This window comes from Hippoglossus stenolepis, chromosome 18 (assembly GCF_022539355.2).
Source record: "Hippoglossus stenolepis isolate QCI-W04-F060 chromosome 18, HSTE1.2, whole genome shotgun sequence".
NCBI lineage: Eukaryota > Metazoa > Chordata > Actinopteri > Pleuronectiformes > Pleuronectidae > Hippoglossus > Hippoglossus stenolepis.
Genome location: NC_061500.1, coordinates 9,267,505 through 9,295,317, shown reverse-complemented (window position 1 = coordinate 9,295,317; position 27,813 = coordinate 9,267,505). Strand labels below are relative to the sequence as shown.

At 42.1% G+C, this 27,813-nt stretch overlaps 2 protein-coding genes across 12 annotated transcripts in view; both read right to left on the bottom strand.

Moving 5' to 3' along the window:
* The window catches only part of pdlim5b (PDZ and LIM domain 5b), a 36,705-nt gene extending 35,213 nt beyond the window's left edge, over window positions 1-1,492 (bottom strand). For 3 of the 9 annotated variants that reach the window (XM_035183951.2, XM_035183952.2, XM_035183953.2), the window contains exon 1: window positions 1,313-1,492. The gene's annotated coding sequence lies outside the window, so the exon portion shown is untranslated. The remainder of the gene's footprint in view (window positions 1-1,312) is intronic. The other 6 variants (XM_035183954.2, XM_035183955.2, XM_035183956.2 and 3 more) reach the window with 2 other exon arrangements.
* Window positions 1,493-5,244: 3,752 nt separating this feature from the next.
* opn4xa (opsin 4xa) lies at window positions 5,245-16,387 on the bottom strand. Of its 3 annotated transcripts, XM_035183963.2 has the most exons (10): window positions 16,111-16,387; window positions 12,443-12,578; window positions 8,549-8,682; window positions 8,009-8,212; window positions 7,750-7,921; window positions 7,442-7,603; window positions 6,788-6,895; window positions 6,521-6,695; window positions 6,145-6,293; window positions 5,245-6,027 (listed from the first exon to the last, which is right to left on the bottom strand). In XM_035183963.2, the coding sequence occupies exons 2-10, from the start codon at window positions 12,574-12,576 to the stop codon at window positions 5,994-5,996; spliced, it is 1,272 nt and encodes a 423-aa protein (XP_035039854.1). In that variant the 5' UTR covers window positions 12,577-12,578; window positions 16,111-16,387; the 3' UTR covers window positions 5,245-5,993. The 3 variants fall into 3 exon arrangements, with proteins under 3 accessions (XP_035039854.1, XP_035039851.1, XP_035039853.1); XM_035183960.2 differs by lacking the exon at window positions 16,111-16,387 and having other exon boundaries at window positions 12,443-12,639; XM_035183962.2 differs by lacking the exon at window positions 16,111-16,387 and having other exon boundaries at window positions 6,150-6,293; window positions 12,443-12,639.
* Between the last annotated feature and the right edge of the window lie 11,426 nt (window positions 16,388-27,813).

Genomic DNA, 27,813 nt, shown 5'->3' with positions numbered 1-27,813 from the left:
TTCCAGTCCCTTATGATATCATGCATAGACATGAGCAGACACACCTTCTCAGTGTTCCCAAACAAAGGCAAACAGTCGGGCTGTGTACGAAACATTTTATCAGCAGCAACCACATTAACCTCTTTTTTTTTCGGGGCTATTTAGAGCTTAATTCTGGTCATTTGTCACTCTGGGCCTTATCGTTCCAGTTCCTGTCATAACGGCGCTTTATTCTGTCAAATGTTTCAACACTTTCACACCAGAAGCCAGATTAAAACACAATCCTTTCAGCACAGGACACAGGAGAACTGCTGACCAAGTTATCTACTGGCTCAGACATGCACACGTTCCTGTAGTAGATGTTATTTTAACTCGCTTAGTACGTGCAATATCTAAATAGTCTGATGCTGAATTTAAATGGAACCGGTTTACAGTGAATGGGACCTGCCAGGTGGAAGTAAACAGGATTAAATGTGACATTGGGGTTAAAAGTTTGCACAATTACTGTATAATAATAATAATCATTGTAAAAAAGCTTTCATAATTGGAAATCACACACGGGTCAACAGGGTTTATCATGACTACATGTTTGTCATGCTCATGTCTCAATGCTTCAGGAGACAATGGTGCTGGTGACATCATCATCATCATCGACAGGACATGTTGACTCACAGAGGGAGGTTGATTCTCAGTGTGAGGTCATTAGCTGCACCAATGCACTTTACCAACTTAAAATCAGGTGGACTTGTTCCAGCCTGACTTTATGGGACACTTTGTCCACATGCTGGTTACATGATTGTTTAAAGCAAGTGTCCTTGTCACAAATGAAAAAAACTATACCTTCAGTAGAATATGATGAAATTCCTACTTTCACATGTCTTACCTTTAATAATATGACTGAAATACAACGATAATTTATTCTCACAAAAATAACAGTTGAAGTCATGGGGCAGATCAATAATTACCCAGGTTTTCGTCATTCATTTTCCTGTTTGCAGAACCTGTCCCTCCCTGCACTGCTCATTTCTTCTCACGGAAACTGAGCATTAACTTGTCTTTACTCTGTGTTCCAGTGGGTGTGACATTAAACCACATGCCTGACTTTATTCTAACACACTCTCAGCCTGGTTGCTACTGGTTAGAAGTCAAGTTAAAGTGTGGACATCTGTGGTGGTGGTGGTGCTATAATAAAGAGTTTATTAGAGGAAAGGTACACAAGGAAGTTTTTTATGATGAGATCGAAAATGAAAGTCTGTGACAGGGTCGTAAACCTGAAGCAGTAAAGCGACCAGAGACGATGAGTTCCAGTCAGTGTTCAGCTGTCGGGACTCACCTCGCTCGTGAAGCCGGGTCCGGTGCTCGGGCTCTGGGTGAGGAGCGAGACTTTGGTCCGTGGCTTGTCAGTTTCCAAGAGGAGTGGAGAGAGCGGAACTGAGGCTTCCGCATATAAGCCAGCCCCACGAGGGTGTGTGTGTGTGTGTGTGTGTGTGTGTGTGTGTGTGTGTGTGTGTGTGTGTGAGAGTGAGAGAGAGAGAGAGAGAGAGAGAGAGAGAGAGAGAGAGAGAGAGAGAGAGAGAGAGAGAGAGAGAGAGAGAGTGTGTGTGTGTGTGTGTGTGTGTGATAGAGAGAGAGAGTGTGGGGGGGTGTGCACGTGTGTGCGCGCTGGTGGGAGGGTTCGCGCCTTTGACTGGAGGCAACACTGCAGCAGTTGCAGGTGCAGACTTGATAAACTTGCGACAGCACAGGTGAGTTTCAGTAAAACCGTTTTTAAAAGTACAAAGTGGAGCTGAGCTGTTCCCAGGGAGACTGATGGTAAAACTCATGACATATAAAACCAGAAATGACAAACCCAGTAAAACCTCCCACCTCCTCACCCACAGTGACTGGTGTGTGATGTGCAGGTGTAGCTCACTTCTATTGGCTCATGGTTTGTAGGTTTATTCTTCTGTTCAACTGTTTGCATTTACTAGAGGAAATAAACACAAGGTATTCTATCACTTTATTACCAAAGTTAAGGATGTTACATTTTGTTGTCTGTTCAGTCGGCTGGTTGGTTGTTTGGTTGGTTGGTTGTTTGGTTGGTTGGTTGATTTGTTGTTTAGTTGGTTTGCTGCTGTTCAGTCAGTTGGTTGTTGGTTGGTTGGATGGTTGTTTATTGTTTAGTTGGTTGGCTGTTCAGTCAGTTGGTTGTTTGGTTGGTTGGTTGAATGGTTGATTATGGTTGGTAGTTGGTTGGTTGGTCAGTCTGTTGGTTGGTTGGTTGGTTGGTTGGTTGGTTGTTTGTTTGGTTGGTCAGTCGGTTGGTTGTTTGGTAGGTTGGTTGATTTGTTGTTTAGTTGGTTGGCTGGTCAGTCTGTTGGTTGGTTGGTTGGTTGAATAACACAAAAACTACTGAATGGTTTTATATGAAACTTAGAGGAAGGATGGAACATGAGCCAAGAAATATCCCATTAAATTGTGTCATACATCCAGGAATTTTTCCAGGAATTTGAATCAAATATTTTGTGAGTTGGGCATTTTTCCCGATGAAAAATATCACTATCCTTTGGATTTGATTGTCTTTTCATAGTAGTGGAAGCTTTTTTTCAGCCACTGTATGGTAACAAATACTAGAAACCTGTAACTACCACCATCTGGATAAGCTCTAAACTTTGTTAAACCCTCTCTCGTTGGTATTTCTGGGTCACATAAAGTGATGTAAATCAAGAAAGGGAGCTGTTAGTCTGTGGTGGTGAACAGCCCTATATTAAGGACATATTTGCATGATGTTAGCAAAGAAATATTTGAACATGTGACAGGGCAGCAGCTTGCCCTGTCGCATCAATGGGCCATTCTTTCCACTGCATGCATTCTGAACGCCTCATGTGTAGGCTGCAGGTCAGACATGTTAAATGTACCAGTCTTTTATCCACCAGCACAGCAATTTTTAAACACTGATCAAATAGGTAGAATGTGAAATACAATTACTCCAGTGTGGTTATTTCTGCTTTGACATATTATATCCTAAAGGTGTTTAATTACACACAGTTTGACACATTCACAAAGGTTTTCTTATTTATTATAAAGCATAGTTTTGTTTGACATTATCACTTTTTTATCATTCATTATTTCATGATATAAATTGTACGGTTACTGAGACAGTGGCAGTGACAGAGCAGCAGGTTTCAGGGTTTACTCTGATCCTAGTGGTATGGGGTTGGTACGCTCTCTAGTGGTCAGCAAAGAAAGTGCATGCTCAACACTTTGGAGGCCTCTATACAATGAATGGCCTCGGGGGTTATTGTTAATCCTGTCTTCCTCTGCACGTGGGCAGATCCACAGCTCAACATGTGTCACTCATCTCGTCTTGTGTACAGAGCATCTAGCCTGAGGCTCAGGTTTTCGTCAAGCAACTCAAGGCAATACGAATAGAGAACAATATAAAACAATGAGTTGCACAAACATATAGACAACAGTGCTGATAGTAAGTGAAAGTCATTGTTCAACAGTATTTATCACATTTACCTGTGCACTGCATATGTATTTGGCCATAAATGTATTAGTATAATTAAAATATGACTATAATCCAGTTTCAAACAGGAATGAGAGTCAACATTGTATTTTGATTTTAAAAAAGTGTTTTATTACAGCAAGTCAATGTGTCCTACTACCAATATCTTATTTAATAATGACTCATTATTAATATTATTATTATTATTATTATTATTATTATTATTATTATTATTACAGTATAAAGCTGTTTTCAGACATGCACTGAAGTCTGGAAATGTTCCGTATGTGCGTGTATGTCAGAACGCAAATGTCTGAGTCAGTTGCTTTGGTTAATTAATTGAACTTCCAAAGCAACATTTCTGAGTGAGCCCATCTCAGAATACAGCAAGAACATTTCTGGAAAATTCACAGCGCGCGTGTTGATAAAACACACAACGGACACAAGACTGGGAGAATACAATTATCTCAGGATAAAAGGACGGAGTCGATCAAGAAGAAAATGCAGACGACAATGTCAACTTGGAAAAACCATTAGGACTCGAGAGCTTGTTGCTGGTGGCGATGCAGTTGTAAAAAAGAACATTGTGCTTTTTGCAGCATAATTTATACATCATGTTCTGCCTCCTGCATGTTCTCCCCAGGCACCGCCCTCTCACATAAATGTTCTTGACATTTTCCTGTTGTTGTAAAAAACGTCTGACCCGGACAATCTCCTCCTGCGCTCTTCATTTGAGAAAAGCAAACTCCAGACCAGATTTTCTAAACATATTCTAGAGTTCATGTCTAAGAAAACAACATTACTGTCTATTTCAGCTCTCATATGTGTAGTGCATCCTTTTTTTCCCACTGTGTTATTTTAAATAAACACACATTGATCTACTGCATGTTACATATGAAAAAGGCCTGGCCCATTCTACAGATTACCATTAACTGTTCCGCAGCCAGATGCTGTTAGATGTTCGTTCTGTGCCTCAGCGGTCAGCTGGGCTTTCGTTCAGCTACACGTGTGTCATGTCAATATATGGTTGCGAACGGAAGGGAAGCCCAGGAGCAACATCCCCCAGTGCTGCTCCATTGAACCACTGAAGTGTGTTAGTCCTTTATGTAAGGTATGTGCCTTTAGATCCTCTTTACATAACTGGATGAGCAAAGCGCTCAGGAAATCCTGGAGTTAATGTTCAAAGACAGTTCAAAAAGGTCCTTTCTGGGTGTTTGAATCTGAATGAAGAACACGTTTAAAGTTTCTCTAGATAAATGCCCTGAACACTTGAGGCAACTGTACCATGTGATGAACAGATAGTAAAAAAGAGAAGAGAATGTACATTGTAATGCAGTGAACCGCTGCTCATGTTCAGATACATTATTAACATGGGCGTTGATTATGATGGTGGCTCAGATGGAGACATGCATTAAAGTGTCCTGGTTTTTAATCTAATGAAGGACATCTACTGGATCCCATCCGCTCCTCATCCTCCCCTCTCTTCATCTCCATTTTCTCTGCTGTTCCAATGTGTGCAAAAATCCTGACAACAAATTAGTAAATAAGAGGGATTTGGGTGATTAAAGTAGAATTATGGGAAAATAAATCCACCTCTATCTGCTTCTTGACAGCACCGATTTGCAAACAGTCTCAGCAACATATTATTTTCATTCTGCAGGTTCTTGCTGAGGTTTTTATTTGTTGACAACCTCGTGAAAAGTTTATTTCCCCCGAAACACAAACGGTGTGTCAATTACCTTCTCTGGTGTTCACACACAAAATGTTCACACACATTGGTTTGCAAAATTCTTTATAAAAGAAATTTATAACACAGTTCCCAAAGTAGATGCAGTGATGGAAAATCTTAGATTGTGTTGCATAATTTCTGAATTGTGCTTTGTCATGAGACAACATATAATTTACAACTTACTCAACATGATAAACACTGTTATACTGCGTAATAAATACAATATATTGAGTTCTGTAGTCACAGTTGCACAAACAAAACATAGAAAACAAATGTATTTGGTTGAATTGCATTCAAACATAACCTTTAACGTTCTTAGACAAAAAAAACTACTTGTTTACTTTGCTGTGTTACAGTAACCCAAAGCCATGTAGATAAATAAACTATTCAACATTTATCTTCCTGGTGTCGGGGAGAGAAACTTTGATAGTTGAGCTCAACAGTCCAGCGGTTGTTAGTCTCTGTGGTTTGAGGTTTTTCTTTTTCCTCACAACAGCCAAAGCGCTGAGGGGCCTTTTCTCTGAATCAGGTCTGATGATGGCCTGGGAGAGATGTACGTACATTAACATCCAGAGAGTCTGACTGGAGTAAGACACACAACTCCTTTTCATCTTCCTCCATCTGTACTTGTGTGTGTGTCTCTCTCTCTCTGTTCAAGTTATCTCTCTCTCTCGCTCATCTCCCTGTTCCCTCCCTTTAATCCAGCTCTCAGGGCTCTCCTCCCTTTTTCCTCCCCCGGGGCCGAGGGCTTCCCCATGTTGACGGACTCAGGCGATAGGTTGTGGTCAAATCCGCTCAGTGGGCCTCACTGTGGGATTGAAGTCTGGAACTGAATTCAAATAAAAAGGCACATTTAGAAAAGCTTGACTGTGTTAACATCTTTAAAACCTTTGATTTCAAGATGGTTGGTTTATAAAAATCAACTGATACACTGATGAGCGCCCACCTGACCTGTTCCTGGCTTTGACTTCCCTTTTCATTGGTCAGTTCAGCCAATGATTTGTACTCTTTGTCCCTCAGGGCTCCGAGGGAATAGCTTGACTTCAAACAATGGCTCTTGTCCATAGGGTCCATCTCCACGTCACTCCAAACCTGCTACATGGGAGACGCACATGAATATCAAGTTTAGTATCAAGTTGTGCATTTATAGAGTCCCTATGCAAAGAGACTAATTAAAATCCTATAACGCTTTAGACTTTATAAGCCAAAAGATATGAGCTCTGCCATTATGGGTTCAAAACAAACAGTTTCTTTAAGCCCACTGCTGATGCTACTGCTTGACCTGTGTTTGACTCCCCTCTTTAAAAGCCCATGAAACTCACTGTGTCTGTCGTGGACATGGAGGAGACTCTGTGAAACTTGGTCCTGGACACTGAGGACTGTCTGCTCAGCATGGAGTCCCTGAAGGAGGACTCGCTGTGTGACACCGATATGCAGTCCCTCCTGGAGGCCCGGTTTAAGAAGTATAGACAGGGAACCTTTTCTGCAAGTGTGTCCCTGTTGGGGGAAAAATAAAATCTGAATACATTTCTATGTAATTTTCACGTTCAGGTTCAGTTTAGCAAAGAGTTGGATCACTGCTCACTCACCGGTATTTGGCGTGGATGATGGCGTAGATAAACGGGTTGTAGATGGCTGATGCCTTGGCTATAACAGCAGGGACAGCTTTGGAGTACGGATTGAGGACATGTCCATATCTGAAAGTTGTAAAGAGTAGAACTGTTCACATAATCAATGGTGATACTGGGATTGTAATGTAATAGGGGTCGACCGATTCCTGGTTTGTTCTATTGATCGGCACTAATAGGAATGTCAGTACCAGCTGAGCTTGGCTCTAATAGGGATGCTATGAGGGACACAGGCTACATTTTGCTTCTACCGTTTTGCAGTCAAAGCAGGGGTTTCCCTACTCTTGACTAAAATATTCTTCTTTTAGTTGCATGGCTTCAAGTCTGTTTTTCTGCCTTATGTGCATAACTACAGTCATTGTGATCAGAGCAATGTGATCCATCTCAAATTATAGTTGAAAGGGGCTACTACCGGTCGACCCGCATAGCATTTTTCATCATACTGTTTATATTCTTACAAGACTATGGAACATGAGTCATGATTAATAGCAAAAGTGAATTGCAGTGTGCAAGCAAGCATCCTTTATGTTCTACGCCTTATGCCAGGCTACAGCTAATGCTACTGAAAAACCTGAAGGGACCATACAGGGCCCCTGTGGTACTGCATATATTTACCCAGCCCAGGCGATGAGGGTGACGCATGCATAGGGCGACCAGGAAAGCACAAACACTATGATGACCACAAAGGCAATCTTGGCCAGCTTCCATTCAGTCTTGATGGACTGCTGCTGGATCAGGGTGGACTTCCTCACCTGGGACCCCCACTTCTCCACATCTCTGTCAGGACACAGAGAAGCAACAAACGGATGGAAGTCAATATCTACATGAGCCTGTACAGAGGCTAAACTTGTGAAAACAAATACCACTAAAGTACAACTTGTTTTTAATGCATACTGTATCGTCACCTATGCTAATTCCCTCACCTGCTTGCACGGCGGATGGCCAGGAACATGCACAGATAACAGTAGGATATGATTCCCAGAGGGATGAAGAATACAAAGCAGCATAACATCAAAGTGTAACTTTTATTGGCTGGAGTCGATGTCACATAGTCCCACGTGCACGAGGTCATCAGGCCCTCGGGAATGTACGAACCTTGGGAAAAATACGCGACAGTCAAATGAGTAAAAGTATAACAAGAGTGCACTTGCATTGAAAGTGTAAGAAAGATAGGTTACTTACTCCAACCCAAAAGTGGTGCAAGGCTCCAAGCTAATGAGTAGAGCCACACCAGGGCAATAAAGATGCAGGTGCGTCTCTTCGAGGTCCATCGAAGCGCCTGCAGAGGCTTGGTGATGACGATGTAGCGGTCGATGGAGATTGCCAGGAGGTTTATCATGGAGGTGATTCCAAATAAAGCTCCACAGAAGGCATACATTTTACACCCTGTGGAGGAAAATAAAGAAAGACGTATTTTTATTTAAAGGGAATATTCTATTAGCAACTCAAGTAAAAATCATAATTGAAATAATGGCTTATTCAGAATAAGGTCTGAATATTGCTGTCCATGAAGAAGTCGTCAGTGTTGGCAATTGTATTTAATATGAATCCATTAAATATTATAATGATATTTCCTGCATCATGAATAAACATTTGATTGTTTTTATATTGCATGGTAAAAACAGATGTTCCTATATTGAATATAATACAGATATAAACGTAAAAAAAATTAAATAAAGTGAATGCAGTATTGCAGTATTATTAAAGATAAGACAAAAATACCTGTTTCACCAAAAATCCAGCCTTTGTACAGGGAGTTAACGAAGAAGATGGGCGACTGTGTGATCGCCATGAGGAAGTCACTGACGGCCAGATTCATGATGAAAAAGTTGGGCGGCGTCCGCAGATTCTTGTTGCTGAAACACATGATAATTGAGACGTCTCAGGTCAACAGTGGTCGGGACCTCACGGAGCAATTTGTTGTTGTTGACATTCACATTCTTACACACAGAAAGTTTGCAGAATTGATTCAATGAAGATGACAAACGACTGTTTGTGCTGCAGAGCTTCAGCTGTTCCTCCTTAGGATTTAGTTGCTACGGTTTAAAGTGTTTGTGCATAATACTCCCACTGCCTTTATGAAAACCTGCACCATAACATATTCTTTACTTTTGCCGACATCACTGGATGTTGCCTGATGTATGTTCACTAGTTGTAGCAGCTTGTTTCTATAATTTGTGACAGCACATGGGAACCATATGGGCCTACAAAACATTTAAGTGTACTGCTTTTAATTGCTAACAGGAACCTGTAAAAATTCCATCAGCTGATTAATACTCAGTACATCATTATCCACGGTATGTTAAGTTAATAACTGTAAAGATTGTATTTAAATGGTTTTGTGTGTCAATTAAAATCCAAAGGGAGGTTTCATAGAATTATTGTCCCTTAAATTTAATTTGTAAAGTTTTTTTTTCAGAGTGTTCCCGATGCAGCCAAATCAAAATCCAATCAATAACTCTCAAATCGATAACCTTCTGAGTGCAAGTCCACTTCTTGTTTCATGGAAATCAATAGTAATGGAACTCCTTAACAGTGGCTTTCATTCATACTCTTGTCATTCCAACACTGTCTCTCTGTTTAAGAGGGTTTGGATCAAAAAAGAATCACAAGATTATAAATAAACACATAAGTGCCGTCCTCTTCACATTAAAACGAAGGAATGCAAATACAACACAAATGGATTGGATGAAAAAAACCTTTCAGTAGCTCCACACACAGTCAGTGAAGCTGAAGCTAGCGGCTATATTGAAGAAAAGTCCGTCAAAGAGAAAACTTCATCACCAAAGGTCAAGAATCCAATTATAAATGCCCTTTACACTGAGATGCATTGTTAGGGGGACAACAGAAGAACAACATCAGGGACACTCAGAGGATTTCCAATTATCGAGTCGGAAGTATATTCACTTATTGACTCTGAGAGGGTGAATAGGTTTGGGGAGAAAGAATTTCACGTCATCATGACATCAAATCTTTTCCGCTTTTGTCCCAAATCAATTCTTGCTAAAAATCTGAGGTGGAAACCGTTCCCCGAGAAGAGAAAGCAAATAAGATCCATTCTGTGAAATCTGCTTCAGCTACCAGCTAACAAGTAGCTAACTGTGTGGGACAACCTGAACATGTTGCTATTTACATGTTCTCACTTACTGAACACAACACATACGTAACAATAATGAGTCTGGAACTACAGTGGCCCATGTGGGGGCCTCAGCAGATGTTTGGTTTCTCTGAGGCTGCCGGTGGGCACAGATGGTCGTGTTGTAACGCACGGTGTCGGTGTGCACTTGATAACCTTTCCTGAACATGCCACAGCTCAGTGCACACACAAATCATATCTAGAGCCACTGAATCAAGTCTCTGTGGACTTTGCACAGAACTACCAGTGCACGTGATTGTCTCCGTTTCCTTAAATGAAATCCGATGAGCTCCAGCTTGTCTAAACGCAGGCGTCGGACTTTATCGCAACCTTTCATGTCTCTCATCTGTGAAGTGTCGGCGTGATCTGTGTCAGTGAGCATTTTACCCTCTCATTTATTATCCAATACTCACTTACTGCAGCGCTAAAGGTACATGGAGTTCAAGGGACACAGATGTCAGACGAAAAAGTAGTCAAACTGAACTGAATACGATGATATGCTCCACTTGATTGTGGACTATTTACATAAATATTTACTTTAACCCTTACATCAGCTCCATTTTAGCCCTGACAGCCGTCGGGCATTGTCTTTGCCGTTTTGTCCACCGACAGTAAAAGGGGCAAAAAGAGTAAACACTGCACAGACAGATTAGTTGAGTGTATAGTGTGTTGACATGCAGGCGAGATGATGGTGTGACTGGAGGAGAGATCGATCTGAGATCCGTAGCTCTGTGTCACTGGAGGTGACCTTAATGCAGAAATCATGTCCGAGCCAGGATTGTATCTAACACTTGGTTCTCTGCTGCATTTAGTGGCATAGTATATACCCAGGAGTGGCCATAGTGTTTTAACTGTGTGCTGCACACACACAGGTGTGTGTGTGTGTGTTGGCTTCTGAGTCTGTCATTTGAATTGTATGGTTTTCATATTGTTTCAAATTTAAAAAGTATGAAGAAAGATTGTTGTTTGTTTGTTTGCAGGATTACACAAAAACTAAACAACGGATTTCCATGAAACTTGGTGGAAGATCATGAGACATGAGCAAAGTCAGAACCCATTACATTTTAACATAGGTTCAGATAAAGAGGCCAATTCAATAATTTTTGTATCACTTTCTTTAACATTTAAGATAGTTTTTTTTTATTTCCCAGAGAACAATGCACAGTTACATTTTTTTTTATCTGGCGGACCGATCTAGATCCAAATAGCAATCTACATTAGCTGAGATAATGGCTGTTGAAGAAAGAAATCAGGCGTGTTTAGGAGACTGATATTTATGAGTGTGTGCAATTACGTGCAGATCGAGAGAAAACTCCAGATCTAGTGAATTTAAATGTGGCTTCATATGGGGACTGCTGGGCCTCGGATGGAGGTTTCTTTGAAATTGATGAAATCTGAAATATTTAGCTGGAAGGAACACACTCGAAATGAACGAATCAATATTCAAAAAACGAAATAGTTTTTCAGCTGAATCATTCGTATCTTCAGCGGACAGGAGACCTAACCGTTGCTCCCGGCAGTGTCAAAGCCTGAGTCATCACACAAGCACCAGGCCTGCATATTAAGTACGAAAGGCTGAGATACATTAAGTAGTAGCTTTCATTTTTCCTCTGGTCTTCAGTTATAATGCAGTGGAATCGTGTGACGTCAGTACTGTACCCGGTGGGACACGCGGTATTGTATTGTCGACGCTGAGCCGCTTTGCTTTTTTATTTAAGCTCGCCCTCTTCATGTGGTCTTAGATAGTAGCCCAGTGTTGACTCTCTGTAGATAAGCAAGTAGCTGACGGAATAATTGAATCCAGTCATTGATTTATCCAGCACAGTTAGAAAATCGCTAAGCAGCTGCTGCGCGGTATTGAATGGCTGCAGGCTGCTGTGAAGCCCGCTCTGCCTGCGCTTGTGACATCTGTACTTAGTAATGCAAGAGCAAACAGTTTCCCTGTTCAGCGCATGGAATCTGTGCAACCCCCAACCACTGTAGTGTGTACTGTACAGAGCTGAAAGTACAGTATACCACTGATTTAAGTCTTATTGTTCTACTATTCTATAAAGATATGCTCTGATACTATAATCCATATATTCAGTTAGATTGAAGGGATTCCTTCCCTTCATGCCGACATATATGTATTTGATATTGTAATTTGCTGTTTTTAATGTGTGTTGTAGAGCGATAAAGGCAAAAGGCTTTTGTGTACTCGCTCGCTTTGGATTTCCAGCAGACCTTGAACAGTGGAGCACTGTGCTCCCTCGGTCTTAACTGTGCCCGCATGTGTGACTTCCCAGAAGCTGCTCTTAAGATCAGTTCACATGCAGAAACGTGATGGGCAAAGCTGGGCCGGGTGCATTGTCAAATATAGGTGCATTCCAACAAAGTTTTTTGTCTTAACCAGAAAAATAGGAAAGGCAAGTAATTTGACCGCTGAATATCGCAGCTCTAAACTTGACAAATACAGACGTTCTTCACCATCAGCCCCTTACCAGAAGAAGGCGTACATGACCAAGGCATTCCCGGTGACCCCTACTGTCCCAATCACGAAGACAAAGAAGGCCACGATGTAGTGAGCGTGTTCCTTGACATCCACCTGCCGATAGAATCCACGATCCACATCCATTTCTGTGAAAATAGAGAGACGATAGAATACTTTATTGATCCTTAAGGGGAAATTTGTCAGCATAAGAGGGTGGAAAATAGCCTCAGGTCTGCATATAGAAAGGCTGCACCCTTCAGTTACCATTACTTCATATCTTGTGAATTAATTTGCTTCAGTTGTGATTTCCTTGTGGAGAGTCAAGCTCAAGTTTTTACATTACATTCGATTTTTACATTTTCTATCAGTTTTTTTTTAATCAAATCCATTTGTTGATGTTTTTGATTTTTTTCATAATTTGGAAATGTACCCGTTCATTGCTTGGCATTTTGAACACATCCGTATTCCCCTTTTGGAAATCTGAGGAAATCCACACATTTCCTCTCAGCTCTCAGTCAATGTTGTGAGACTCAGATGCTTTGAGAATTTGTGGAGATTCCAAACAGGAAATTTTGGGGTTTTGGGAGCCGATGTTGGGAACCGTAACAAATCGGGGAAGCGAATCTGTAGGTTTTGAGGTAAAGTCAGTGTTGTTATTCTAACCTACACCACTGCATGTGTGCACAGTTGGTTGGACTGGTTTCATCATCTGTTGAGCTATAGGTGTGTATAGAAATGACTGAAATGGCTAACAACTGTACACTTCAGCACTTTCAGCTATTGAATGATACCCTTTGTCATTTCTGCACAAACAGTTATGGTCGTTTTAAAGGATGAATCTTATGACTCCGGTTCTCCTCTGACTTTTCAACCAGCTCCACCGTGAGTTCCACAAATGTGGTTTTCAGTGAAATGGCTCGACAGCTGGTGGATGAATTTTTTTTTTTCTCCTCTAGATCAGTTATTATAAAGTAGACGACCCCTTTTCTTTTCCACTATCAGAATTATAATAATAATACCTGAAAAATTTATGATGACATTTCCATCAATGTCATTTGTACTTTATTTAGTTCATATGAGCAAATGTTATCATGCTAAGACTTTAAACTATGATGGTAGATATAATAAACAACGTTGGCTCGGCCTGGGTATTTGCACATAGATAAATACACACAGAGGTCTGCAGTCAACACTGTGATTTGTAAAACACTAATTAAGAATGCATGTTTAAAAAATAAATTTTGATTATTTACTTTGCTGTGATCAATTCTATCATTATTTGTATCGATGGTGTCACTATTTTCTTGTTGTTTTATGTTTTATCCTTAATTGCAAAGCAGTTCAGCAGTTTTAAAAATATGTTTCACCGTGAGCGCATTCAACTAAATAATTTAATTTCCTGTTTAAAGTCCTGTCTAATAATGATTTCACAGCTAATGAATTAGTGATGGTCACGGCTGTTTTTTCGGAGAGATCCTCGTGATGCAGTCAAATCTGTACAACTGGAGGATCTTTTTCATTGACTGGTTGAAAGAATGGGACAGGAATGGATTCGAGTCTCGATGTGGACACAGGGAAAACGAGACTCGTGACATATCTTAGCCGTGATTGAAGTCCCCAAAAAACTGCACATGCATGTTACTGTGTGATCAGAACCTGTGTTGTTCTCATCTGCCGTTTGCTTTTTCTTTAGTCGGCTGCATGGCACCTTGAGGCGTTTTAGCCTGTTTAAGCTTTTCGGTTCTTCAAGTCTTCTACTTTTGCACCGAGGGGAACAAGTAGAGTCTATTATGTAAGGTAAGGTTTTGGATTATATGGATTTATACGAGACAAGTATTTGCTTTCCCAAAGTCTGACAACTGGAAACATCTTATTCTTTTTTCAGGGAACTTTAAACTTTCTCCACACTGCTCCCAGAAGTCTTCCTCTTGCACACCGACATGATGGATTAAGAGCGATTTTACTTTTCCCTGCGGTTTTAATGAATGACATGTGTTCCACCTCGAATCAGAGGGATTATGACACTCAGCCCTTTAATACCAATCATTAACCCTTGCAAATGGTGAAAATATTTTGACCACAGCATTAATCCCAATAAGAGAGAAGAGCCTCACTCTGTATTATTGAGCTGAAGCGCTGTGAGAGTTTTTTACGAGGTCAATCTAAGGAGAGCCGGAAAAAAATGACATAACAACTCAAACAAGGTAAACTGGAGGACAGGTAAGATGGCTAAAGGTGCAGGGGGAATACTTGTGTAATAAAGAGGTGATTAAGTCGATTTATTTTTGATAATGAAAATGGCTGTCTGGACTTTGCTGGTGCATGTGGCCTCTGCTCAGCAGCGGCGGTGAACAGGATTGATTGAAGAGGATTTCTCTCTTGTGTTAATGTGATGGAATCAGGAAGGCGCATTAAGTCACAAATTATTAAGCGTGTTTATCCTTTGTAAACCCGCTTCCTGTCCGCCCCTGCAGAGCGGAGTTGCAGGCGCCACAATGCCGTGTCACATCAATTTCACAAGACGCCCGGAAAACATCTGTCGCGTATCGCATTAATAATTTGTCTGTACTCGAACAGAAACATGTCATAAATCATGACGCTGAATACCCTGGTCTAAAATTAGGCTGAGTGATTATACTGTGCATAATCCAGCAGAGCACTAGTGGATCTGACTCATAATACGTGCACGTGCAGGAGCACGTTGTCCTGCCTCACGTGTGGAGTCTTTTCTTTATGTCGTTTACTTGCATCATTGATAGCGCAGCATTTGTCGGCGATGGTGTGAAAAAGTCAAGGCACATGTACAGCACAGCTCAGTGGGTGAAGCGCACATGGACATGCAGTGTGCCAGGTCCACACAGGGAGCTCTTGCTGTGCTCAGTGAAGCCTTGTGAGTCAGAGGAACTCTCAATCACCTCCTGCTCCCCCCTCATTGGGCGTCAAGGCACTGTCTCATAAAGTCAAACAAATCAAATGCATGTCTGATGCACGGAGGTGACGTGCACCCTGCACTGTCTTTTTCGTGAACATCTCGTAACAGTGGCCTGCAGGTGCACGGAATGTGTGCGTGTTCATTGAGAAATTGCTAATGTGAAGTTGATGTTCGTGGAAAAACAAGAGGATCGAAGACGATGAGTAACCTTTGATAGAGGAGAACCTGCCCTGTCTGCTCTATGGGAATTATTTTAATTTATAATGTTGCAATTAAAAGATTTCAGATTTAAGAAGCTGCAGATCTTTTGGACGATATTTTAAAGACATTAACTTGACAAAGGCACTGGGATGCATCACACAAAGCACGGTTTGAATCAACAAGTGCGTTTGTGCCTGGGATTTTCTTCCTTTTTAAAGGGATACATTGTCTTGTTTTAAATCTAAGAAGGAAAGTCCCCTGATTAAGATACAAACATGAAAGTGGTACGACAAACAAGAAACTGAACAGAAACCTCATGTTTCTCCAGATTCTTAGTTTAAATCACACAAAATACAATTACGAGATGAAACACATTCTTGAAAACTCTGACACACACTACACCACACTGTCATTTTTAAATTGATTTAGGCTAAAACATGTTATTGTTTATGAATGTTCAAAAGCAAAAGATACAGAAAGAGGTTCCCATCAAGTCAAGCTGACCTCTAGTGTGTTGCTGTTCTATTAATAAAGAGTTACTTTACCTTATCCAGAGAGTGAAGCCCCCTTTTCCTCTCCAGGGCACGTCTGTGTTTGCAAAGCCTAAGTGGGGAAGAGGTTCAGAGACACTGAGGCAGCGCAGCATGTGAAACCGGTGTGAAAAATCCAACACGCCCACGGTTTTGAACGGATTGACGCTTGATTCTCTAATCCACCAAGTCAGGAGGAGATTCTCTCACGCACGGCAGCAGCGGTAAGCTCCCGCTATCAGCGCTTGGGAGACTATGAGAAAACACATGAAGACAGATAGAGAGGCAAACAGCAGCAGCACATTGACCCATCCCCCTGCTGGCCACCCATCACACACAGCTCTCCTATGGCTCAACACATCGATCAAACCAGTGTGTGGTGTGTGTGTGTGTGTGCATGAGGCTGTGGTACTGCTGGTTTGTTTGTGTGGGAAGCTGGTTTGAATACAATAAATATGTGTTTATGGTAATAACTTGTAAAATGCCTTGCTTCGGAGAAACAAATTGCAGGCGGCTTCCCTTACTGAATCAAATCCTGCAAAGTAATTCTCATCAAGCATTGATTTCTGTGTATCTCATACCCATTGCCAGTGGCACAACTGCAGCCGACCAGATGTCGCTTGCAGGTTTCATGCGAGGTGAGAGAGCGACACCCTGGTTTCTGCATTCCACCGGGGAAGTCTTGTGGTTTTTCAAATGCACCAAAAGCCTTTTTACATGGTATCAGACTTGTCCCTGCTCATCCGTGTGTGAGGAGAATGTTGAGAAAAGCACTCAGGTAAAAGCCTCGCGATGTTTATCATCTCATGCACAACCGAGCAGGCAGCAGCCGCAGCGCCTCATCTACAGGGATTAGTATTTCCCTTTATGCCCCAAACTGGACTTCTTTGTTTGACTGATATCACCTGGCCGGGTTGTGCGGATTCAACACAGGTCAGAAAGATGCAGATACTTATGAAACAAGGCTCCCATCCTTGCCAGATAAGCCTTTGCACTTATGGGTCACTGCACTTCCAAAGGAAACAGGCCTATCAACATACATTTGTTTCCAACCAGCTGTACTTGCTTTAATACATCTGACATATGGGATGTCAGTTGTTTGTTGCTTTTTTTCTTGTGCTCTAGGTCATGCATAGTTTTTTTTTTTTTATCTTCTTCTGTCGTTTACTGGGTCATACAACAACATTGTGATTAGCACCTGATTCAGTGGGCGAGCGTTTGGCATCATGGGTACAAGGCTTATCTGTGTTCTGTATGTAGCTCAAGACAAAGAGAGCTTTCACCACGTCTGTATGTTTCATCATAAAAGAAAAACCTGGGGACGCCTTCAAGGGAGGAATCTACAGACGATGAACTCAATTTGATAAACGCGTAATTTAATGCAACGGTGCTCAAAGATCTTTGTAATCTCAGAGGTGTCAACTTGACTCTTTGGACATTTTTGGTCAGGTCCAAACAAGGAGTTTTCCCTTGTTGGACCAGAGAGAGGTCAGTTGTGCCAAATGGTGCATCACAGTTACGCAGGATGTTAAAAACATTGGCGGCTCCACGACAGCAAGGCCGCCTACTAATGTCACCTGTTGTAGTCAGGCCAGAAGAGTGGACGAGGGAGTACGTCTGCTTCTTTTTGCCTGAAGTGCCCCCCCCCCACCACCACCACCACAGCAATCAACTGTCCAATTACTGTCAAAATGGTCTGTCACCTCTGCAACCCCTTGTGAGGTGTGAAGAGGACAAAATCCATTCTGCAAAACCCTCTGGAGAGTTAATCTGGGGTTCAAGAGACAAGCGCGGTCTAGAGAGAACAACATTTTTAGAGGAGCTGTGGATCACATTGTGCAGGAGTATCTGAAAATCCAACAAAAAAGGAAATAAACATAAATTAGCAACATCAATCCATGCACAATTTTAAGTTGAAAAATATTTTTGGATTTGACAAAATGTCCCAGGGGGTTAGGGTTAACATGACTAGACATTAGGCTGATGATATAATAAAACTGGACCCTGGCCAAAAAGGTCATGTTCATGTCAGTTGATATCAATTATCATAATAAATCAAATTTTATTCTCAATTTAAAGGCAGATTTTTGCTTCTGAGTGAAGGTTGAGGTTTTCAACTCGACAAAACATGAGCAGAATAACGACAAAACATTAAAGATCAGCAGTGTGTCTCCTCGCTCCTCATCCCAATGCATAAGTATTGTATCGATATATATATTAGCCTTTTGTTATATTGCCATTGATGAAAATAATATTTTTTAATGTATATGTATAATGTATTATAATAATTGATATTGTTTTATTGCCCAGTCCCATGTTACTGCATGAAGAGAAGACATTACGAGTAATTTTTTGGTAAATTGCTTTGTTTATCACAATAGGTGAGAAATACATCCAGATTGCATAAAACATATAATATATAAATTACATGTAAAGTTGCTTATCAAGCTTGCACAGTAAATTGTTTATCTCAACCAGATACATACACAGATGGTTTGTACATTTTTAGACAAATGTAAATATGTGGCTTGTAAATGTCGTTCATTAAAAAGGCAGCGATATCTCCGGTCAAACATGACTCTTCTGGACCTGACATTCAAAACCCTTCTATCAATGACCACAGTATTTCAAGAGTCTTCCTCGATTCTAGTGCTATGACTAAAACACTTGGTCTTATAATATAAACCTCTGACCTCTTCAAAGTTTAAGTCTCTCATCGCCTTTTCGGGTTGATGAAGGTTAATATATTTACAAAGAATTTCTCTTATTTTGCCGTCGGTGAAGACCTCTTCACCTCCGCTGACCCTCTCAGCAGCACAGGCGGTACATTGAGATGGATTCATTCTTCTAGTGTCTCCACCAAGTGACAAAGGGTAAACGAATGACTAGTCACCTCCACAGTGTGCTCCTCTTCATTTTTCAATGTCCTCTATATTGATTGTTTTTTCCCCCGTTACATAAGCGTCTCAGCAGCGGCTGCATGTGAGGCCGAGGATGGTCAGAGGTTCTATCTGGTGACACAAGAGGATCACCTACTCACTTATATTAAATGCTCCTGCAGACCTGTGTGTGTGAGGATTACTCCAGAGTAAGTTACAGATAGTGGCACTCACAGGAATGAGAAATGACCAGTAAAGCTTACCTGAGTGACACATGCCATGTCAGAGCTTTAGGGAAACGTTAATCGAACATTTACTTTTACACTGAAGATCATACGGCTCGTGAAATAACTCAAATTGCCTCATGTACAGTGCAGCTTTAAAAAACACTTCAGTCTCTGCCGTTTCAATCTGGCATGAAAATCACAATCATAACGTGGTAAAACCAGCTCGTTTTAACCGTTAACACGACCAAATCTTCAGTCCGACTCAATATGGTGAAGACTTGTGGTCGTCGTAGCCGGGGGACATGTGTGGCGAGGCCGAGGTGATGACGGCTCATCAGAGGTGGCTCCAGTAATGAGTCCCGACGGCTAAACGCTAAGCTCCCACCACCTCACACGTTCACAGTGCATGCATTGTTCCTCATTAGTTTAAAAGTGTTTTGACACTTAATGATGCATTTGCTCCACGTCCTCTTCCTCTTCCTCTTCCTGTTCTCTATCGCCGTGGTATTGTTTCAGGCACACTTGTTTATGCCAAGAATTCCACAACCCTGCTGTACTGTAATCTATACTAATAATAATAACATCTAGTGTATCTCACGTGTCCCTCTTGGTGATCACCAGCAGCGCCAGTGCTTCTTGTCTTCATCACAAATGAAGTACTATGACTGATCAACTCTTTTGCACTTGTATGAATCTCCATATTTAGATGGTTTAGGGTTAGGGTCCCCAGGAAATCCAGTCAATGTAATATTTTTGACTGTGTGTGTGTGTGTGTGTGTGTGTGTGTGTGTGTGTGTGTGTGTGTGTGTGTGTGTGTGTGTGTGTGTGTGTGTGTGTGTATCTGAGAGAGAGAGAGAGAGAGAGAGAGAGAGAGAGAGAGAGAGAGAGAGAGAGAGAGAGAGAGAGGCTATAGCAATATTAGTATATTCCTCTGACATATGTAACCACCAGAGGGCGACATGTTGAATTCTCATCCTCCACACATACACACCCAGCAGCAGAGGAACACTTCAATTTCTGATGTGTTTGCAAAAATTCCTCTGGTCCCAAATTGATAATAACAATTTAGTAATTCACACATGCAACTGGTTTGCAAACTATTTTGTACTTTCTTGTACTTTCAGTTTTGGAGTTGCAGCAGGACAAATTGTTTTTTAATTCGGAACAACTTCATATAAGTGTCTATCTGATTGATATTTAAGGATGAATGGACAACAGACTAATTAACGGGAATTAGGGCTGAAGCTATGAATCAACAAATTGCTTTTTGTAATCTGTCTCACACACTGTTCAGCTTTTTTCATTACACCCCCACCATAATGCAAATCTATAAATTCAAAATGTTATTAGTTATCAGAAATAATGATGATTATTTACAAATGGGAACAGGATTGAATTGATGTTCATCAGTCCAGTGAATGTCTGCTGAAAGGCTGTGTTAAATTTCAGCTTAACCTCTGTCACTTTGATTTGTTATAATAAAATATGAATGATAAACATTTTTTAATTCATAATTTGAGTGTTGGCTTGTGGCTGTGACTTCACGACGTGGAAGTTGTGGTGCAGAGTGTAATTGGGTCTGATCACTGGATACAGATCAGGGCTCACAGATATTCGTGGCGCTGCAATGACAGATTATGCTCTCGTGTTGCATATAGAGTTTTGTTCTATTTTAAATATTTGAATAATAAATTTAGTAAGTCTGCCTCATTGCCGGGGACAACCGGCGTTGCATTCCAATATCGTTACCCGGTGCTCCGACTCTGACCTGACCTTGAACAAGAGCCCAAAGGTTATGGACCCGTTTCAAATTAAGGACATAGTTATGCACTCACATGCCCAATAATGCGTTTGTATCCGACCACACTTATGGTTTCATTTCAGCAGCAAAGAAATGTGTGTGTGTCCTCTGGTCCCTTCATGCTTCTCTGATTGTATATTAGAGGTTCAGGGTTCAGACATATTACAGATATACTATCACTTCACTGATGATAAGAGTCCTTCACGTCTGGATGTCATGATCAAGAGATATGGAGTAAACGTGGAGCTTTATCACCACCTAGTGGATTCTGAGGCGCGGCACCTCCTGCAGAGGTACAGTACTGTACTGGAGGAGCAGCTGTAGGTGGTCTGAGGTGGGCCTCTCCAGTTGTAAATAGTGTTCTGACACGTGTGTGACCACTCTGGTGTCTGCGACCCCTGACCCCTGAAAGCCTAGCTTTACCACCTGGGGGTGGACTGTTCTTGATCTCGCAGCACCTCCAGCCACCCAGCTCTCTCCCTCACTCTCCCCGTAAAGAACCTCAAGGTCCACTTTATCATGCACACACACAGAAATACATTTGTGTGTTTGTGTGTGTGTGTGTGTGTGTGTGTACGTGGTCATTTTTAGAAAAACAGCTCCAATTACAAAGGTATTTGAGGTGGAGGTCTTTGGGACTGTGTGTTACTCATTTCTGAGAACAAAGTGTCTCATCAATGCAAGTGTTACTTTTATGTACTTCTATGTTACAGTTTGTTTACGTTATAAATACCTCAGTCAGAACGTCATGGTCATATTCGAAGTTGACATACATGCAGCTAGATTATATTAGTGATTAGTGTTTTATATGCGGACGTTGGTACTTTTTTATATGTTTCAGCTGTCGTGCTTTTGTATTGCATTTCTTATAATGATATAATAGTAATATATTTATTCATGTAGCACTTCTCAAGTTACAACGTCCTTCGCAAATAAAAAAAATACACAAAAACAAATAAAAAACGCAGTCAAGAAAGAATGAAAACACTAAACTTGTGACAGAAATTGAAGCCTGACCACCCATTACAATAATAAAGACTCCAATCAGGGAATTTAATATGATAAAAGTATGTTTAAGATTTGATTTAAAGGAAGCTACTGACTCCCCTTTAAGACTAAAGGGGAAGTTCACCCAAAAATGAAAATTCATCCATTATCTACTCACCACTAGGCCGATGGAGAAGTGGGTGAAGTGTCCACAAAACACTTGAGTTTCAGGGGTAAACAGCTTTGCAGCTGTGGTCACTATTCAGTTCAATCGTATTTGGCTGGAACGCTGTTGGCGAGTAGATAATGAGGGGATTTTCATTTTTGGGTGAACCATCCCATTAAGCCGAGTTAAAAAAGACTAATTCCAATCAATATTTCCTTGAAATTGTAATAAACTACCATGGTTTACATTAATACAAAATGTTGTAAAGTGCACCTTGTCAGTTCTTCTGTGCCCCCTGCTTTCATTCTGTACATCTTTCTGCACAGTGCAGGTAAACACTCGTCTTTACATCAGTATAAAAAGGACTCGTCACAGTAAAAGAGTCTGGAGCTGTTGCTCATTTTGCACACATGGGGTGTGTTATGACCAAGACACTATTACATCACAGATCACTAAACACTCTCTCTTTCTCCTTTTCTCTCTCTCCTTCTCCCTTTCTCTCTCTCCTTCTCCCTTTTCTCTCTCTCCTTCTCCCTTTCTCTCTCTCCTTCTCCCTTTCTCTCTCTCCTTCTCCCTTTCTCTCTCTCCTTCTCCCTTTCTCTCTCTCTCTTTCTCCTGCGTTATGTGAAAGCGCAAAACAAAAGTTGTCATGGGAGCTCTGAAACGTCCCGATGTCCCACACACAAGTGGGAGATTTAGTGTGCAGCTACTGTGAATGAGACGCATGTTGACAGACACTCGAAGGTACAAAAACAGGGCCCAGGTGTGGCATTCAGTCCTCAGGTGCGTCTTTTCAAGATCTACGTGTAGTTTGATATCTTTGTGGACGAGCTGCTTGGTCCTCTCCACCATTTGTTCCTCCTACATGGCACCGCAGACCCCCCCCCCCCCGCCCATCCTATTCACTCTCACTGCCCCAGCAACTAATGACCCTCAACACCCACCTCAGCAATCACATGCAACCCCCTTTGATCAGCTTCATCCCTCACTTTAGTTGCGTTTTTCAAATAAAGAAAGAAAGATACAGTGCCGACAATGGGCCAAACCCTGGCTCACTCCCACTGCCTAACTCCTTCTCTTCTTCCCTATCCATCCTCTTTTATTCCCTTGTCCGCATGCATTGCAGAACAATGCGGTGCAGGCGGACGAGGGTGGAGGCCCATGACAGGACTGGTAACATGATGACACACCAAAGGCCAGGTGAGCAAAATCCCCCTCCGCAGTGGGACATGTGTCACAGTCCAGCCGCGTCGCCAAACCTTTATTGTGGTCTCGCGTCGCTCTCCTGTGGCCCGCTCTTCCCCGCGGCTGTAACGATGAAGCTTCCATCTGCTGTGGGGTCCCCGGTCTGTGTCTCTCTGAACTGATCCCTCACAGCGCTCTCCCCCTTTTGTCAGACGTGCCCGATCGCGTTTCACTCCTGACACCTCTGTGTTTTACATTTGCGACAGGTACCAAAGTTCCTCTGTTCTCAGAAGAAACGCGCTGGAAATACGATCGTGGCCCCTGCGCCCTTGTCCCCCTGGTGAAAACAGTATTTTGTTTTAAAGAGGAGAAAAAAACTGTTCTAAAGGAATGCATGAGTGTGTTGATCCTCACTAAGAGTCAGATAATTGACCCCTCAGCTGACCTTTAATTTACCACAAAAGGGTTTGACGCTGAACGTTTGTGAAACTGAGCCTTTTTTCGCACATTTACAGACAGAACTCTTACAGTCTGAAATATTCAACCATTATCTTTATATTCACTTGTCACCGTCTGGCTCTCCATCCATCACCTGTCTGCCCACACACACATCCATCTCCATCTATCTGTCACATCCTGCCATTCATCCGCAGTGTTCTCAGCTGCCGGGGCGCGTCAACGCTGCTGCCGGTGATTCTGCACACAAACTCGCCAATGCCAATTGTTGGTAACCTGAACCGACTCAGCATCCTAACCTGCAGCCGGCTCGCCTGTCACAGGTCAAAAAGACAGCTGGAGTGGTTTCAGACTCTGGGCTCAAACTGATAAAGTGTCTTGGAATGGGAGCGATGCGCGATACCAGGCCTGATTATCTTGTTCCAGTCCTGATAAAGTTCATCTGTTGTCGCCTGAGACGACTGATCGCTCGTCAACTTCCTTCCTTTAGGTTTGACGACTACATTTCTTCACTCATCTTTCAAAAATGTGTCAGTTTGCATTCTACGAAACTCCACTTTTTATTTTGCGCTTTGACGCCAGACAAAAAGTTTCGCCCCGGAGCAATTCAACATCTGACACCTGACCCTTGATCTGTGAACCCGCGTGTTTGTCTCCAGATACTTCAGCTATCAGTCAGACTCAAAAACAGCTCGTGAAAAAAGAGTCTCTCTGGCCCCGAATGACTCACTTTCTTGTTTCTTGGCCTTGGAGGTAAACGCCTCGGTGATTATTGAATGAACCTGACCTCCATTCTCTGATAAAGACGATAACAAACATGATTATCCCAGCATCTCTTTTCCTAATCGTCTGCTCTTTAATCAGCAGTTCACACTCGACAGTGTAGTCACTAATCCCTGTTAGATCACACACTCACATGCACACGCACACGCACACGCACACGCACACACACACACACACACACACACACGCACGCACGCACACACAGGTTCACTGCTGTTTACTCTCTTTTTTTATATCCACCAGGATTAAACTGTGCTGTTACATTAGTTCACATCTGATTTTGCATTACATCTGATTTAACTCGGCATCCGAGGATCCACCTATTGTATCCAACCAGGAGCTGCTACTAATTTATTTGACCTTGGAAGTAAATTGACACTGCACGTCTACTTTCCCATAACCTCTACTCCCGAAGTGAACTGATTAGATTATCGTGGCATTACATCCAATTGTCTCCATGTACGCTCCGGGCCTGTTTGTTATTAGAAGCCACTTGTTATGTGCTCGGCATGAAACAAAGTTCAAGGTTGCCGCCGCGCTCCCTTCACCTCTCTTTTCATTGCGGGAGCGAGTATTTGTCTGTGGTGTGACGGCAACAATAAGTGCTAATGCTCCGCGGGTCTTTAGCTTGTCGAAGTGGTAATGTAATTTAATCAAACATGGGTGGGGGAAACGCCACATCCCGTTCAGCATAATCATGAGTCATATTTCTCAGGGCTGGAAAAGTTCGCCTCCCTTTTTCGATCCACATCTGTCCTTAATGGACTCAGACCGCCGAGGCCGCACCAGGAGTTTATACATTTTATCATGGGTGGCCCCAGTTAAAACCTGAACTTCCAACCCTGGCGGTGTGAGGCCTGCGTTCTGCTCACGGAGGTGTGCGTTTATCTGGAGTCAGCTCACGGGCGCTGGAGCGTGACTGTGACTAACTCTGTGTGTTTGTAAACTTTAAGGTACATTACAGAATTATAACACGGTCATCCAATACTAACTGTTGTGTTAAAGCAGGGCCGAGTCAACTAGAACCACATTGCTATGACTTCTCGTGCAGAATTCATAATCAATGTTTAGTTTTACTGTGTATTGTTTAACTATATCCTTCCTAACCTGGATATGTGAAAGTCACATTCAATTACTTTGAGGGAATATAATTTACAAATGTAACAACTGTATCCACTGTTGTAATTATATCATCTTATGATAATAAGATCATCACTAGAACCCGACCGATGTGGATGTTTGGGGCCAATATAGGGAGTAAAATATTCCTGATTACTGATAAATCGGTACATAGATATAAATATATTAATTTAGGTAATGATTCCTAAGATGTCATTATTAAGTAATTATGACGATTATTATTTTATAGTTTAACCATAAACTTTATGATAAATAACTAGAAGTATAAAGAAAACACAAATGCAACCAGATACATAGAAGTTGAATTAAGAAAATTAACTTTAAAATGTGAAATTCAATCATAAAAGCACATCTTTTCTGTATCGTTTATTCCGTAAAATAAAAGTTTTTTCATTGTTCATATCAGCAAATGTAAACAGAGACACAATATATCGTTGAAAATGATATTATAAATCAGTCGCGTTCTAATAATAAGTGCTCTTTAAACCAGTCGGCTATATATTTACATCGTCCAATTAATGTGTAGAATCCTAAATGAGATCTTGTCCTGCAGATGAATCAGGTTTGAGTCTGTTATGCAACTGGCTCCTGTCTCATATTTACAATTAGAGCAGTTTTCAAGGTGACTGCTCGATGTGATTTACATCAAAGGGACCACGTGCTCATTCTCCTCTGATCAACCGTCCAGTCTTCTGAGAGAGAGATACAATATCCTGTGGGTATTACTGACAGGGAGCATGATATGTGTGTGGGTGTGTGTGTGTGTTACTGTACACTTGTGTGTGTCACAGTGCCTGTGTGAGTGTGCCCCCTCACTCACAGGTCTAATGTATGAGTGTGAATGTGTGTCAAGGCATATTTATGCAAGCGGCTAACAGAAATACATCAAGGGGAACACACAGCTGTCTAGTGCCGTGTTTCTCAGGGTGTAAGACCTGAGATAAACCGTGGGACTCTTCCTGTTCAGTCGCTTCATTCTGATTTATCTTGGGTGAACCTGTACCCTGCAGGTTTTTCCTCTGCTTCTCTCCTCAGTGATCGGGCAGCGAACTTAGCAAGACCCACCGCGAGGCCACCGGATGGCTGCAGTGAAAGGGACCTGCTCTGATCTCGACACATACCAGGCTGGATTAGAACGGGGAACCAGAGCAGAAACAGGATCCGACCCTCTCTGCTGTCACTCCCTAACCCTGCCGCTCCTTCCCACAGACATCCTCAACACTTCCTCCTCCAATTAGAGTGACCTTGTTTCATCGGAGACGAGGAAAGCTTTGTGGGAGTCCAGAGCCGGCTTCGTGCACCGCGCTTGTAGCCGGGCTGGCGTGCTCGCAGCCTTGAAGGCTAGAGGTTATCATCAAAATAGCTCAGTTTGAATCTGTAAGCTGATACGGACACATAAAAAAAAACAGACAACAAGCGACGTAACCGTGCCCCTTCCCCAGGGGGCTTTTCATCTTTGCCCAGTGGTCGTGATCAGCACTTATCCAGCCCTGTTTGTTTTGTAACACAGTAGCAGGGGGCCCCTGGCGGACACTCTTTGAATGTTAAAAAGCGTAAAGCCAGCATAGAGTCTGACATTGTGCCACCTTGGGGAGGAGCGCTGGTAACTCACATGTCTCCTCTTCGATAAGCGGCGCCACTGACAGCTGACGAAAGAGGGGCTGAAGCAAGGGATTCGAGCAACTCTATCAGTCCGACCGCAGACGCTCATGCTGCGTCTGCAGCCGCAGGGCTGTGTGTGTGTTTGGACATATGGCCAACCACACAATGTAAAATACACACATGCATTTCTGCAGAAATTCCTCGTTTCAATTCGTCTTTTGTGGCGCGGACAGCTGAGCACAGGCTCTTCTGGAGGTTTTCAGGGTTTGGGCAGAGGCCAAGCCGTCCCAAGTGCATCTCAGGGAGTTCATGCATGTTTCCCACCTGTCCAGCCCTTCACACTCGGGGAAAAATATTCCCCAAATCCTACATCATTATTTCTGAACAGCACTGTTGTAAATGCTCAGCACATCAATAACTTTAACAGCAGCCACGTCCAGTCGAAGGACCTTAAATTAGTCATTTCTATCGTCAGTGATCTGTAGCCTTATT

Bases quoted from the DNA above. Each gene is read 5' to 3' on its own strand.
- opn4xa (XM_035183960.2), bottom strand. From the start codon at position 12,639: ATGCTGACAAATTTCCCCTTAAGGATCAATAAAGTATTCTATCGTCTC. The intron at 8,213-8,548 runs GTATTTTTGTCT...TTTCCTCCACAG, and splicing joins CTGGATTTTTGGTGAAACAG to GGTGTAAAATGTATGCCTTC. The intron at 7,922-8,008 runs GTAAGTAACCTA...ATTTTTCCCAAG, and splicing joins TGCACCACTTTTGGGTTGGA to GTTCGTACATTCCCGAGGGC.